Here is a 17,210-nt window from a genome sequence, read left to right on the forward strand (position 1 = left end):
TCAGTGACCAAAGCACAATCACACATCCAATATAAACAGTGCTCAAAAAACAAGAGGAACAATATTCCATATTTAATACTGGAGCATATTTACAGTACAAGCCTCATCACTGTACTATGAGGGGCAAAAATACAAAAACAAAATAATTATTCATTAATCGTAATCGTGGTAAAACGTACAGTAAATCGTGATATTGATTTGCGCTCATATCGCCTAGTACTAGTATGAGATTATATAGAGCAGTTTGTAGTGTCTTTGTCCCACAGCTCCCAGGTCCTGGGGTTGTGGGCTCAAGCCCTGCCATGGGTGACTGTCTGTGAGGAGCCCATAGGTGTGAGTGTGGGAGAGAATGTGTGAGCGTGTGGTGTCCTGTGATGGACTGGCCCCCTGTCCAAGGTGCATTCCAGCCTTATTCCCAGTGATTCCAAGGCTAAACAGGATAAAGCGGTCACAGAAAATGAATGGATAGATGAACATAATCACAAGCCAGTGTTAATAATGACAGTGGAAAAAAATGAAAAGGGGAGGTTATAGGTTTTTTTCTGAACATTCCTGATCATCTGTGGTCCATTCATCATAACATTTTTTTCAAAAATTGCTTATTCTCTTAGTCCAATATACAATCTTTATATATACATTGTACTGGCGTATAACACACATATAACTGTTGACACAATTTTCATATTTTATTAATACAGATGCTTCAGAGATCCAGGCAACAGCACTTTTTACTTTTCAGCTTGGTCCCTGTCAGGACAAACCTAATAACTCCATTTCATACGGTGTTTTCAACATAAATTGAGAACTCTGGGTTGTTATTATAATGAGTTAAATTTCCATGATCAACGGACCAAAGGAAGTGATCAAAATGTATCTGAAAGAAAATGAGTCAAATTAACTTCTATTAAAAATTAAGAACATGTTTTTATTCTCATGTAAATTAACATTTTGGAGATCTGAGAACAAAGAATGGCTTTGACAACAAAACCCATTCAGACAAGCAAAGGAGAGACTTTTTTGATCATTCTGCTCTATACTTTTTTACACATATCATCCACATTCTGTTTCTACAACAACATGAATACGTCTGGTCTCATATTCCATCCAGTGTCAGAAGGCCATGAAATATGCAACTGTGAGAGCAGACTGGTGATGGGAAGCACAAGCAGATCTCTGAAGCTTTGTAGAGGGGTTAATTGCATGGACCCTCATGTGGAAGAACGAAGAGAAGTGGGCCTACACTTGTTATCTTGTGAACATGCAAGATAGCAATCCACTGAATGTCAGAAGCAGAGATGAAATTGACAACAGACCTTTATATTGTTCTGCAAGGTCATTAGGCTGCCAATTGGGTAATTATGGAAATGATGTGCTAGGCTCTTTGGAAGGCTCCCCCTCCTCTTCCCGCTACTCCTCTGAGACTTTAGTGCCTTCAGTGAGGCTCTCTCGTGGGAAAGTTCAAGTCAGAACTGCAAGTGTACCAGCAAAATCAAATTAAGCAAAGAGATTTCATTAGTTCTTATAGCCTGAGGCATTTGCAGAAGTACAGAGAGGAGAAGTTATGCAGGACCCAAAAGAGGCGAATTATTGGCTAATGACAAAGCCCATACCTAAAGCAGACACTGGAGTAATGAACTGAAGCCATTGATTGCATCTTAAAAGAGATATAAGAGGGAAAGCAGGGGTGACATTACTATGCTAACTCTATTGAAACCACAGTGTGAAATGGTTTAATTTGAGTTGTTGTAAAATAAAATGCTGTAACCGTCAAAGAGGGACCACAGTGATTCTGTATCTAATTCTTTTAGAAATTGGTCGCCATGGTGAAAATATCACGACAATTTTACTAAATGAACTTCAGTCCAAACAAATCATCAAGAATCTCAAAGCAAGACACTGCGGAGTGTAAAAAATTGTTAGTGCCTTCTGCAATTTTTCATATTTTGGAAGTGCGTTTTTGCATATTTTTTCACAGAAGATAACCACACGGTTCTAAACGTGGAACAGAAATATATTTATTTCAGTGTGTGTCTGTGTGTTTTGTTTTGGGTTTTTTTTTTTCGTTTAACCGCATTTAATTAGTCACTGAAAAGCGCCCACTTACGTTAGAATCTACAAGTGTATTCAAATATGTTTATAACGCAAAACAAAATGGCGCACGTCTACTGACTGTGTATCTGTTTTGCGGACCGTTTAAACAAAACAGTATTTTTTTTAAATCCTACATTCTCATTAAAATATAGCAGCTCCTAAAAACTGTATTACGATTTACGCGTCATTTTCTAACAATGTGTTGAACAATAACACACTAAGTGTTAGTAATACAGATTTAAGTCCGGCGTTTTAAAATAACATGCATGACTGGGGCGTACAAATACAAAGAAACACACAACTGAAATTGTAACGTCATCCAATGACTATGTTTCGTTTGAGCAAATCAGCTCATGATAAGCATGATTTTTTCTGCAAATTGTCTAATACAATACAAACACGTGTAGGAATAATTCTAATTAGTTGACGAAATTACCCTCTCGCCTAAAACATCGACCATCTCCAGGGTGTTGAAAAAAAATCTCTTTTTAAACATTAAACATGAGGCAGTCTGAAACGCCTCCAGCACGCAGCCTACCTGCGCACAAACGAATTCCCTATTTTACACATTAAACTGACACCTTTCAATTGCCAATCTATTCTCTATTGATTCTTAACCTCGTTGTTACTGAAGCTTTGCTGAAGAACACCGCATTGGTCCATTTCATCTGCTTTGGCTCGGGTTTCAAATTATTATAGGCCGGGGCAAATGAGTTCAGGTCCCGTGTGAGACTCCCACTCGTAGCTCCTCTCGCCGGACATGCACCATTAAGATAATGAGCACCAAAGCTACATTAGGAAAAGACACTGCAACATCACCAGTGGATGGGACAGCTCTGGAATATCAAGACGATGGGGCTCAGAGGTCATAGAGGTGCGCTGCAGGGACACAGTGAAACATAAACCACCGCAATGCCTTAAAATGATTTACTCATAAATCAATATTCAATTCCCAAATGAAACGTATGGGTGATGAGTTAAGAACATACTTGACCTGAGCAAAGTTATTAATACAAATAACATTGAATAATTGGCCCCAATGAGTGGTTTGGGGATGGGAGATTTTACACACACACACAAACAAACACACACACACACACACACACATGTATTATTTTTTATAAGTTATATATTTATACGTTTTTTACGTTAAATATGTGTTCGGTTTTTTTTTATTTATCTCTTGGAGTTTCAAAGCTAAGCCCCTTCAAACACATGCAAACTGGCAAACTGGAAGTGTTTTTGTAAATTTGCTCAATGCTCCTCGCATTATTAACCAATGATCTCCCACCGTTTCCAGAGCGAATCAGAAGGCTGAGAAATAAACTAACACCCTCTCGCCGCGCTAATGTGCTGCTTCAGTCCTGCTCTAAATGACAATGAGACACAAACCGAGGAACATCACACGTCTTTAACAGCACACATTGCCATGGTAATGAGTTTAGTCTCTGGTTTAGTCAAGCTCACCGGGTCCTTTCCCAACATCGTCCTTTCCCTCTCTCTCTCTCTCTCTCTCTCTCTCTCTCTCTCTGTCTATCTATCTCTCTCTCTCACACACACACACCATACATATGCACAGACATTTCTTCTATTAAATTCTAATCAAATTCAGTAATTGTATTATTTTTTTATTTGTAAAATTTAACATCTTTCAAATATATTTTTTAAGATGCTCTCTCTCCCTCCCTCTCTGTTTTACACACACACACACACACACACACACACACACACACACACGTACCATTAAAAATCCTAAAGCGTTTAATAAATATAATGTAACGACGACACGACGACATTTTATTCATTCATACATTTACAAATTAAATGATGTTTCGTTCACATACACAGGACTTAATACAGCACACGTAGTTTTATTTTAAAATAGTTCTTACATTTTATTGAAAAATGATATACTCGGCCCCTAACGAGTAACTCCAGGTTGTTGAAACATATCCAGAACACAGTTCATCTATCAGCGAAAAAAAGAAGAAAACGTGATACATTCCTTGTAGTTACATGCTTTTACTACATTATTAATAACATGTAACAGTAAAGATGCTCGTATTCTCCGTGTCTTTTAAGCGAATAGAGTGGGTATCTCTCCGCTGAGAAGTTTCCCGAGAAGGGTTCAAACATCGCGTGATTTTAATTGTGAAAATCTCCCCGGGAACTCCGCCTCAGCGCGATAACTGCCCGAGACAGGTGTTTTGATGAGTGCTGTGATTAACCTGGAGCATTGTACGCTCTGAACTCGACACTGGCCGTTGGGACTGAGGCGCTGAATTCGGGTCAGTTTTGGGTTTCCATGGTTTCTCTGTGGCTGCTCTAGAAGGAGAGAAACAGGATAAAAATGAGCTTCATCATAGAGTTTGACAGAAACTTGCAGTTTGATAGAGTGGACTCTTCAGAGGCTAAACACGGAGCTTAAAGAGGAGACCCTCTGCCCAGTGGAGGGTCCAGCCCCGAGACCTCTCTCTTCACCGAGGAAATCTTAAACATAGAATCTGACTGAAAAGACTTTTAACGAGAGACCTGCGCGATGCCCTTTCAGTGTGAGAGGATCTTTTTTTAGCCAATGACTTCTTTTGATTAAATCTGACGGGATGATCACTCCGAGTTGCTGTAGAATAATTGCCATAATAAGCCTAATTAAAAGCGCGCTAACACTGCCATTCATTTTTCACGCGCTTTAGTAAAGCTCGCCCCCGCGCGCTCATTATTAATTAAAGCACGCGCCTTTCAAAATTTGATATCAAAGAGCGCAGACTTTAAACCCGGAACAAAGCCAAATCAAAATACTCCGGCCAAACTAGGTACATCCCACTTAACACATCCCCAATTAAACCCTAATCATGCCAAACCACTCTACTCATATTACATTGATATTAATGTTAAAAAAACTGTAAAATATACAATAATATAAAGATCAGACAAGCAGTTTGATGTCAAATAAATAGAAACGAATATTTAAAAAGAGTGTAAGAAAACTGGACTAAACTGAAACCGAAACAATTCAATAAGTGAAGGCGACACATAAAAAAATAAAATAAAAATAACAAGTAAACCTTATCTAAACCAAAACAAATCATTCATGCCTCTATTCGGCACAATGTATCCGAAATTAAATAAAATGAAACAAAATAGAGGGGGGGGGGGTATAATAATAATAATAATAATAATAATAATAATAATAATAGCACAAAATTAAAATAATAACAATTTATTCCTGAAAATCTGATCTAAACCAAAATCCGTAAATGTGCTTCAGTTCTGAATCTCAAAACGTACTGGCAGGCCGTAATGGAATATATAAGATTAGATATATTTATATACATCATGGATAAAACACTGAGTGCGATAAATAATTGGGGGTTCGTTACTGTAGGTGGACATCTTAAAAGTAAATCTTAATCTTAAAAGTTTATTAAAACTGGAAAAAAACAGGTATAAAATATACATTTAACTGTTGTTTTTCAAACATTGTAAAATCAAAGTAGTTAAGTGCAGTAGACATCTGAAAGGTTCGAGTAAACATCATTTATTATGATGTAGGTGAACACTCGAGGAAACAGTGAAGCTGTTTCAGTGTCTAAAATTCTTTATTATTTCCTGCTGTAGTTTGCTTCATGTTTGTGTTGTGTTGCGTGTGGCGCTGAGTGTTGTTTCTGTGATTGTGGGATCACTGATCAGGGTCACACCCCGAGCTCTAATCCCAGGGTCGCGCGCTCCTCATTATTCTAAAAGGATCTGCGCGCGCGAGGGTGTGTGGAACTCAGAAGAGTTTATGGAGCTTCTGAAGAAGATGAAGGAGGGCGATGAGAGGAAGAGCAGAGCGCAGTGACACGGAGAAAAAAATAAAGGCGATAAGGGAGGATTATAGATAATCTGAGTATGAAGCTGTGATCAGGATCGATCCCCTGTGATGACCTATGAGCCTGAGTCTCTGCCACTGGAGAGGAATGCTCTGTGTGTGTGTGTGTGTGTGTGTGTGTGTATAAATATATATATATAAGTTTAATATAAAGGTTATATTAAAAGGCTCTCTCAATATTTGTAAACTTACAGATTGCTATAGGCTGAGACTAACAGAGGATTCGAATCACAGAGTGTTTTATGGTAATATAAGCTTTGAATAATAAAGCCATTGTTATATTCCATTCCCCATTACAATCACTTTTGTAATTTAATTAGCCCGTTTACATGATTTCCTTTCCCTCATTCAAAAAGAATACACTAATAAACATCACAAAACAGAATAAACAAGAGATTTTACGCTGTTCTTAAAGAGTTTTATTAACATATTTGTTAGGATTCAACAGTACATTCATTATATTATTGTACCACATGAGAAGGGAAAAAAAGACATTTGAACAATGACAAACACCCAAACGTTAAAATCATGAGACTGAACCCTCTCTCTCTTTCTGTGTGTGTGTGTGTGTGTGTGTTTCTTCTTTCATCTTCTAAGTGTTCCTCTATTGATAGACGGCAGATCTCACGGGTCACTGGGACACACACAAACACGCGCACGGCTCTTATTCAACACTTTCACAAACAGGAACTGAACCGAATAGAAACGCCGTGTGTGTGTGTGTGTGTGTGTGTGTGTGTGTGTGTGTGTGTGTGAACTGAGGAGGGAAGGAGCATCATTTTCAAATTTAAAGTTATAACACACTGCCAGAGGCAGCAGCAAACACACACACACACGCACACGCACACACACACATCATTCACAGAAATATTATTGTGAGAGAATAAAGTTAAGACAAACAATCTAAAAATGTAACAATAATAATAAGTGTTATTATAATTATAGTAATAATATAATTTTTTAAATGGTGATTTTAAATAGTTTTTGTATTCTTTAATTTATTACTCAGAAATAAACACACATCAAAACACAACTGATTATTATTATTATTATTATTATTATTATTATTATTATTATTATAAACTATTCTTTATATCTTTAAAACGGCAATTGAATTTAAATAAATTATGCAGATTCGAAACAATTCACCTAATTTACAAACGATGCTGTGTGTACATCTGAAGAGTCTCTCTCTCTCTCTCTCTCTCTCTCTCTCTCTCCACTGAGGTGGAATAATGGGCGCTGTCTAATTAAAGATATTTTCATTGCTTCTGGGTGGAGACTCTCCACTAAAATCAATACAGAGATTCACTGAGAAATAAATCAGACAGCTCTGTTTACTCCCTCTATTCGACAGTGTCTAAAACTCACATCCTCAACAACAACAATAATAATAATAATAATAATAATAATAATAATAATAATAATAATAATAATAATTAGCCTACCTTGTGCTGATAGGGCGAACAGTTTCTTTTACAAGGCGCAGAAAATGGTCCGAAATAATCTTGTTCTCCTCTTTTACAGCATCCTCTGTTTTCTCATCCTCTGCTACTGGTGTGTGTTAGTGTGTGTGTATGTACCCCCTCCAGCTCGCACATTTCCGACTGTTTCATATGTAAACGTGTGCAGTAATGGAGGTCGTTATCACCTCCGCGCGCAGAGCTGTTCACTAAAGCCTCACCTGTGTTCTCTCTCTCTCTCTCCATCTCTCCATCTCTCCCTGTGTTTGTATCAGCCTCTCTCTCCCAACACCGACATAACACCTTAACAACGCGTCGCGCATAGACCCGGCTCTGTCAGACTTAAACCGCGCTAGTGACATTAAAACGGACCAGAAGTTCAGCGCAAGCAGCAGCAAAATTAACTGGAGGCGACTCCGTTCACAGCAGCTTGTCTGTCCGCTCAGTCCTGGGCTTCGTTTGGGTTTTAGCGCTCTCTCTCTCTCGCTCTCTCTCTCTCTCATAACGTTTGCTGACAAAAATTGCCAGAACCCCCCCCCCATACCAAAAACTTCTGCTTTGCTTTCTTTAAAGCGGATGGCGGGTGGTCTGACGTCACAGGGCGGGTTGTTTAGGGGGTTTTGATCACGTGACCGCGTCGCCGGTATATCTTTAAGTTGGAAAGTAGGCAAAGTGTAATCTATCAGCTCTCACCGCTCAGAGAGAAGGGGCTGATTTTAAAACACGCGCGCACACGCACTCGCCCGCTTGTTTTGGAAAAGCACGTGGAAGAAAACTCGCTGTAGACCGGACTGTGAGCGCGCGGAAAACTTTTCTCTCTCTCTTTCTTTCTCTCTCTCTCTCTCTCTCTGAAGTTGTAGTTGAGCTGTTCTCTGTCGCACGCACAAACCCTCTCCGCGTGCAGCTGAGTGCGGGGCTGCGATGACCCTGTCAGGCGACATGTCCGGGCACACGCCGCTCGCGCCTGACGACGTGGACATCGACGTGGTCGGAGAGGGCGACGACTGCGACGACTGTGACTGTGATGACGGCGTCGGCATGGTGGGCAGCGGACTGCTGGAGCGCGAGGGCAGCGACTGCGAGGACACGCGCGACGACGCAATAGTGGAGGACGACGCGGACGTGAAGGGGCGCAGGGAGGGCAAAGGAGACGGCGAGGGCACGGAGGAGAGCGACGGCGTCGGGGGTTCCTCGTGCGCATCGACAACCAACTCCAGCTCGTCCAGCGGTGGCTCAAAGCCGAAGAGCGCGCTCGTGAAGCCTCCGTACTCGTACATCGCGCTCATCACCATGGCGATCCTGCAGAGCCCGCAGAAGAAGCTCACGCTTAGCGGCATCTGCGAGTTCATCAGCGGCCGCTTCCCCTACTATCGCGAGAAGTTCCCCGCGTGGCAAAACTCCATCCGCCACAACCTGTCGCTCAACGACTGCTTCGTAAAGATCCCGCGAGAACCGGGCAACCCGGGCAAAGGCAACTACTGGACGCTGGACCCTCAGTCAGAGGACATGTTCGACAACGGCAGCTTCTTGCGGCGCCGCAAACGTTTCAAGCGGCAGCCGGACATCCTGCGGGAGCAGGCGGCGGCGGCAGCGCTAGTGATGCACGGCTTCGGCGCCGCTTACGGCCCGTACGCGCGCCCCTACGGAGGCGGTGCCGGACACCCTGCAGCCGCGGTAGCATACGCGGCGCACGCGGCTCACGCGGCCCATGCAGCACACGCAGCCGCTGCGCTCCAGTACCCGTATGTGTCGCCCGCCGTGGGCCACGTGCTGCCGCCCGCCGTGCCACTGCTGCCCTCCGCTGCAGAGCTCAGCAGGAAAGCCTTCGGCGCCCAGCTCGCGCACCTTGCGCCTGCGCTGCAGCTCCAGTTAGGCGCCACGAGTGCCACAACAACGCCCGCCATCAAGCGCGAGCCCTCGTGCCCGAGACCCTCGTTCACTATTGACAACATCATCGCGGGCAGTAACAGCAGCAATAACAGCAGTAACGGCGCCGCGCACACCTTCCTCCGGTCTCCTGTGCTCAGCCTCGGCACGCCCACCGCGCTCGTGCCCGGACACTTTCTCAGCGCCGCGAGCACGCCCACCAAATGGGTCTCGCAGTGAAAAACAAAACAAATCAAAACAAGAACAATTATTACAAACTTTTATTTTGTACTATTTGACGGAGGGAAGACACTGTAGCACTGGAGCGCGCCGTAGCCACAGAGACTAAATAAAGAACTCTTAAAAAGTATTATTAAATATATGCAGAACGGAGGACCTTTCAGCACAGGTAAACGCAAGTCTGTAAATATTTGTACAAAATAAATCAAATGTACTTGTTCCACTATTTTTGTTCTTTTACTTTATTCTTTATTTTGTGTTGTTATTGTTGGTGTTCATCTGCTGATCAGACCTAAAGACAGTTTGTGGTTGAGACTGTTCTCATTTTTTATTCTCCATCCCTATATATGAACCCAAAAGTCGTCATTTTATATCTGCCATATACGTGATGGAAAATAGCTGCATATGACTGAGAGGACTTTTCAATTGTCCTTTATATACGTGGACACCTGAAGGGTTTCTTTCCAAAACGCTTTCCAAACAACTCGCTACAGTGGTATGTTATGTGTGATGTAGACTGTGGTGATGAGACTGGGCACATTCAAGTAATATCCATGTTTTATGATGATTTATACCGTCTTTATCACAGAAATAAATGCCTTTACAATTGCACTGGAGCTGTAATTTATTCAGTGGTATTCCAAATCGATGGACAGCAGTTTGGAATGAAACTCTTCATTTGTATCTAAAAAAAGACACGGTACACGCACAGATACAGAACGCTGTGTCTGCATTTCCCCTCTTTTTGAAATCACAAGCTGAAATGATTCCGTTTTTTGGAATAATTCATGTTGTTTTTCTCCTGTTTTGTTGAGTATCCAATGTTGTTCGACGGCTGGACAAGTCTGTTTATAAGATCAAAGTCATATATATATGTATTCTATGTAGCTATTGTGCTGTAAATTGAATACGTTTGTTAATAAATATTGAAACTGAAATAAGAGCTGATCTCTATGTTAATGATCAATTCGCCTGCAGATCAGAGCCTGTTTAAACCTGTGATTCTTTAAACACAATTCTCTTCGGTGTAATTCTTTAAAAATGTTACTTCTGATTAGACCCTTTTAGCGAGGCCTTGCAGGAATTAAGGAGGCAGTGGATGAGAGAAGTCCACACACTCACTTCTTTTAACTACAGCTTCATCAGACTTTTTTTTTCTTTTTTTTCCCCCAATAAATGTATTGAATTGTATTATTATTATTATTATTATTATTATTATTATTTAGGCCCAATTCAAAACTATTTTATATTTTGGCAGTTATTATTTTTTAATAATAATTGTAATTGTTCTATTTGAGAATTATCAGTGCAGGCTTTAAACTGAAGACCGGACATTAATATAAACCAGAATTTATAGACTGTATTATTTAAAATACTAAAACTAGAGGCATTATCATGTGATCTATTTAAATTAAACTATAGATTCTGGGTTTTTGTTATAAATTGTGCGGATCTAATAAAAGAATTCCTTTATATTAACCGTTTAATTTAGTTTGTCGATATCGATGAACTAAGACGTTTAATGAATGAAATGAATTGTCCAGTGAAGCGGGGTCTCGAGCGTGTGGCAGAAACAGCTCTAGTACAGAAACGTTCTCCTATCTGTAGTGGCAGCATTTATCCGATCTGAGAAACATTTTCATGACGCAGATCAAGGAGAGGAACGAAACGGGAAATAATTTCTAGATATTTACGCAAAATATTGACAATTCCAGACGCTGTTGTATATCTGAGATTTAGTGTAATATTTTGGAGTTTAGTCTTTTGATTGCTGTTGAAATTCTGAAAAGTGCATTTTGAACGAATCTATCATTTTTTTAAAAATCAATTCGCGATGAAGCGATGTATAAAAACTACAAAATATTTATGATATTTCTGTATAATCCCTCTACAGACTCGTTGATGCTGAGAGTTTGTGTTGGATGAAGAGAAGGAATGGTGGTTATTTTGTGTAGAGATGGCGACCCCTGGTTCCTCTCAGAACTGTGGAGGAATCACAGGGAGACAATCTTCAGTCCAGGATTTCACATTAAACTACTCCGACTGATTCTGTTTGCCACTGGATTATACAGAAGCTCAAAAAATTGTGGGATTCTCTACTGAGTGATTTCTGTAGCGAGGGGGAAGCATTAGCCCTGTGTGCGCGAGCGTGTGTGTGTGTGTGTGTGTATTTGTATAAACAGCACATGCAGAGTCGGGGGTTACAGGGTTAGTGGGGACTATATTTAACTATTTCACAGATCCTCCTGGGAAAAGAGAAAAGCCTCGCTTTCCTAAACTCTCTCTCTCTCTCTCTCTCTCTCTCTCTCTCTCTCTCTCTCTCTCTATCTCAGCTGCTCCTCACACAGCAGTTGGACCTAGAAATAAGGTGGAAAGGCACCTGGAGACCGGAGGTTTCCTTAAACTCACGCTTACGGAGGGAAATCAGACTTTCAATAGACAAAAGCCGTTTAGCCCCCAACAATAAATGAATGTGCACTAATAAATAAATACAATAAATAACCTTGGACATCAAAACATTTTTGTTTATCACGTTTGGTCACAACTTTGATTTATAAACAACATAAAGTTTTACAAATTATACACTGAACTGTACAATACACGGATGTTTCATATTGGACAACTTATACGATAGTGTTCACATATACAGTACATAAGATACGCACAGTGCCATACCACATGAACACGCATTCAGTATGTCGTATCTACACTTATCTGCTCCATTTCAGACTCTTTATCAGCGAACACGCACGACTCAGAATCCTAATCCACCGTACAGGCCTACAACTGGACTCCAGCACTGATACTCCTACACGGCACACGCGAATGTTACACTCCCAGGACACCACTAGGTGGCGTTTAGGTGCGCGTGCGCGCGCACACACACACACACACACACACTCACACTCGTTCAGCACTAAGCAGAAGCTCAGCACTAAGCAGAGAAGCGTGTACAAGCTCAGAGCTGGAATATGGAATCTATGCTAGTTGTTTGTTTGTTTGTTTGTTTTGTATCAACATGCGTTTATTGACAAGGCCACTGACCATTAGGCTACTGTATTATTCAGCGTGCGGATGGAGCTGAGACTGTAATAATGTAGAATTATAAGCTCCTCTAACGTTTGAAGCACACCTCCAAAACGTCTGATAAAGCTAACTTTCTGAAAAGTTTAGATCAATTATCAGAGTAAGATCAGTCCGATTTAAAAGCCACAAAGCTTTATATAGATCAGTTATTACAGATTATGTGTCTATATCATTTCTGCCATAACAAATACACGACTCTAAAATGCTGACTTTTCACAAGAAAGGGAAAAAAACATAACCCTCAGCATTCAACTGAAATGGGGACGTTCTCCATTAAAAAACATAAATCTGTCCAATGTAATTATGGTGTTGGATATAAAGCGGGCTGATGCATACTAATTTGTACATTTATTTGACTTTTAATTATATATTTAATTGATCATTAATGTTAATGATCATTTCCAACAAAGACAGAGATCATTCCACTGGCTGATATTTTCATGATGTATTTATGTTAGTGACTTTCTTCAGTCAAGAATGACTGCTGTGTCTGTCAATGAGGCAAGTGTTGGTCACTCAGTGGTCACTCCTTCGAGAAAGCTGACCTTTTTGCCACACCTGCTCCAGTGTGAGTGTACTGAACTCTTTTCCCACAACCGTAAGCATTTCTTCCAATGAGATCTGTGTGTGGACTTCTTTACAGATCTCTGTGTTGTGTGCAGACTGAAGACACCTGATTTTAAGAGATGTCTTAAAGGAATGTTCCAGGATTTTCAAACATGATCTCCGCCTGCTGTGACATGGTAATATACCAATGGAAACACATATGATATTTTGCTGTACGCACTCTTATGATACAGGCCAACAGGCAGTACATCACCATCCCACAGGCCCACTGTTTGAAATGAAGCCATATAATTTTGAGGGTCATATTCAAAAGCACAAAGCCCATTTTGTACTTTTATAAATGTGGTAAAACACAATAAAACATGAATCTATGATTTGTTAATCCTTTTCAACACTCATGTAACTGTCACAAGTACAAAGGAGAAAAAAATTCTAATGTTTTCACTGACTTTTATGTGTTTGAGAAATATGAACACATTTAAAATATGGAGCCCAAAACACATGCTAAAAAAAGTTGTCAGAGTCAAAATTAGAGAGAAGAGTTCATAGAAAACCCATGTTACACTGTTTAGAAGTATTTTAGTACTAGCAGGTGCATGTACAATATATAATAGGTGTAAAAATGTCCTACAATCAAAATGTCCTACTATCAACATCTTCATAATATTGTGAAAATAGTTTCAGAGAATCCAAAGCCTTGTAGAGAAAGGTCAAATAACACTGTTAAATTCATGTGACTTCAAGCCCTCAGATGGCATTGCAAGAGAAACTGTCATTCTACAGTTATAAATTAAGTAAAACAATCTATTTTCATAGGTGGCACAGTGGTGTAGCAGCTAGTGTCGCAGTCACACAGCTCCAGGGTCCTTGAGGTTGTGGGTTCGATTTTCACTGGAGTTTGTGAGGAGATTGGTGTTTTCTCCCTGTGTCCGTGTGGGTTTCCTCCGGGTGCTCCGGTTTCCTCCCACAGTCCAAAAACACACGTTGGTTGGTGGATATGCGACTCAAAAGTGTCCGTAGGTGTGAGTGTGTGTGTTGCCCTGTGAAGGACTGGCGCCCCCTCCAGGGTGTATTCCCGCCTTGTACCCAATGATTCCCGTTAGGCTCTGGACCCACAGCGACCCTGAACTGGATAAGCGCTTACAGATAATGAATGAATGTTTTTTCATGATAAATGAACATTGATCTGTCTGTGCAAAATTCCAACGGCACCATCCAGACCATCACAAGAAAAGGTGCAAAAGGCAACATCTTTCATGGTATTGGTGTGCATCATTGTTCAAGGCCACTGACGTAGAGAGAGGTATATTGGGATTTTAGAGAGACATTTGTTGTCATTCAAGGCAACACATCTTTTTATGGAAGAGCCATGGTATTTTCAACAGGATAATGTCAGGCCTCATTCTGTATGTGCTACAAAAAAACAAAATGCATGTGTGTCCTGCCTGGAGTCCAGATCAGGAGAATCAGATGACAATGGCTGACTGCTGAGAAGCTGAAATCTGGTATCAAGCAATGATGCACAAAACTTCCACTTGTACAGCTGCACTAAAATTAATTCTCATTTCCCAAGTGACTTAATAGTGTTAAAAGTGTAAGAAAATGGAACACACCAGGCAATATTCCTCTGTGCCAGCATTTTATTTTTTGGAGTGTGCTGGAGACATCAAATTCTACATTTGTTCATATTTCTGCAAGTATTTCTGTACTTCTTTTTCCCAATTAAATCAAGGTTCAAGGGAATTAAAAAAACAATCACAGACAAAAACAGATATTTGTATTTATTTATTTATTTATTTTAAAACACATGCCATCTTTTAAAAAAAATACATTTCATATAAAAGGAAAATTACTGCATCACTACCATTAATTTCTTTAAAGCTCTAATTAAAGCAAAACCCCACATGCAGATCAGAATGAGTTTAATTGACAAATAGAATGCAACTAATTTAATCTGTGTACTCAGTAGAACAGCCCTATTTTTTCAGTCAGCTCTTTAGTAAATCAGTACTTGTATCTAGAATTCTGGACAAGGACTACATTGTTTTTTGCATGGATAGCTCTACAGTGTTCCAGTAGTTTGGTAGTTTAACTAAAATAGTTTTCAGTTGCAATAACTATTGATTATAGTAGTAAACTATGACTGGGAGATGTTGCATTGCTCCTGCTAGGGTGACCTTAAAATCTCCTGATCACAACACAGGACACCACACAGTTTAGGACAAAGACAGCAGTTTCTCATTATAGAGCCAGTGGCAGACGGAGTTATCTCCTGGAGCTGATCATCAACAGTAAATGTGGATACAGCTGTTACTAAATATTTCAAAGGCACCGAGATGAAGCAATAAATGACAAAGGAAAGCTGGCACACAGGGGCATTAATAACTAATGGAGGAGACAGTGACTAATAGGCTGCTCATTGTAATGAAAGTGTCATTGCAAATCAGCAGTTGTCCAAGGTTATTATTTATAAATGTTTGATGTGCTCGCCACAAAGAGACTTGCCTTCCCCAGCATCTGAGCTCAGAGAATCACAGCTCTGCCACTGAGACACACTCCTCACATCAGCTGAACACTTCTCTGAGGGAGGAAAGCAAATGGAGGTGATTATAGGAAACATTAAGGCCTTTAATAAAATACTTTCGCTGTGTAAATAAGTCTCAATTACACTGAAAACAACTTATAAACAATAAGATATAAATGCTACTATATAAATATACTATAAATAAGCTAAATATACTATAGCAGTGGGGTTTATTTAAGCAAAGCCGTAGAAAAGATACTTTCGGTTCCATGCAGAACTATGTTTGGAAGGGAAATTAGTGATTTTTGAGTATATCTTGAGGATCTAAATAATGCCTTGTAAGTTCCACCTGTGTCTCATTTGTGATCCTGCCCCCTTGTTATCTTTCTCAGGGGTTCCTTGCCTGTGGTCATGTGTGTGTGTGTGTGTGTTTGTGTGTGTGTGTGTGTGTGTGTGTGTATTGTTCGCAATGCTTCTTTGTCTGGTCTTGTATGTAAATGTGTTTCTGTGTTCAAGTATTTTACGTATCTCTTCACCAGTTCATGGCTGTTTTGTTTGTTCCTATCCTAGTTCCATATTGTTTTCACATACATTTTCAGATTCATAGTAACAATCATTTTTAAAGCATTCAGTGTACTTCAAATCTATTCAAACACCACACTGGTCAATCTCTATTTAATTACATTGTGTCTCATAGTGTGTAAAAATGAAGTGCCAATTAAGAATGGCCAGTAAATTACTCCAGAAACAATATATTGCAATGTTTTAGGATCAACAAATGGTGCGTATGTGAGGAAGCTAATATGCTTCAGCTTTAGATGATAGAAGACTATCTAATATCATATCTAATACCTAAGGACACCAAAAAAGATTTATGTAGCCCTGACTTACTTCATCAGACAGGTGACCTTACATCACCATACCCAGATGTAATATTTCATTTAAAAGGTTAGACACAGGACAGAAATAAAAACATGGAAACTTTAGAGATATTCCATGTTGGCCATTACATCATTCCTTATTACCAATTTTATAGCACCCATATAATGAAAAATGTAATTGACCACTAGATTTAAAAATTGTTTGAACAAATATGTATAATTTGGTCTTCAACAACAAGGTTCATATATGCAGACCACGCTGCCAAAACGTTTTGTATTGTCAAAGAAATATGAAAGTTCAAAATATTGGCTCAGCCAATAAAAACATTGTTTTATGTTGACGTTGTTGGTGGTAGTGATTTATCAGGTAAGTTAGTTATTCTGTTCACATTGTGGAATTAGGTCTATTTTAAATATAACCCATGACTGAATCTCATTAGCTTAGGTAGCGCCATACAGAAGCTGTTGCTAACCTGAGACAAAGCTAAAGACTGAATCCGCCTTTAAACTACTTCAAGAGCAAGAGCAAGAGTTTGACTTGAGACTCAGTTAACACTAACTTATTTTCACAAATATAATGAGATTCCTTTACTAATAATACGGGTAAGGCGTTTAGGCGA

The 17,210-nt window shown here is 39.8% G+C and overlaps 2 protein-coding genes across 2 annotated transcripts in view; both read left to right on the forward strand.

Moving 5' to 3' along the window:
• atg4c (autophagy related 4C, cysteine peptidase) overlaps positions 1-7,718 on the forward strand; it is a 145,731-nt gene extending 138,013 nt beyond the window's left edge. Inside the window, exon 13 of the mRNA XM_066666044.1 lies at positions 7,701-7,718. The gene's annotated coding sequence lies outside the window, so the exon portion shown is untranslated. The remainder of the gene's footprint in view (positions 1-7,700) is intronic.
• Positions 7,719-8,283: 565 nt separating this feature from the next.
• foxd3 (forkhead box D3) lies at positions 8,284-9,531 on the forward strand. Its single transcript, XM_066666581.1, has one exon. The coding sequence runs from the start codon at positions 8,347-8,349 to the stop codon at positions 9,529-9,531; it is 1,185 nt and encodes a 394-aa protein (XP_066522678.1). The 5' UTR covers positions 8,284-8,346.
• The last annotated feature ends 7,679 nt before the right edge of the window (positions 9,532-17,210 follow it).

The sequence above is a fragment of the Hoplias malabaricus genome, chromosome 3 (genome assembly GCF_029633855.1).
Source record: "Hoplias malabaricus isolate fHopMal1 chromosome 3, fHopMal1.hap1, whole genome shotgun sequence".
In the NCBI taxonomy this organism is placed as follows: Eukaryota; Metazoa; Chordata; class Actinopteri; order Characiformes; family Erythrinidae; genus Hoplias; species Hoplias malabaricus.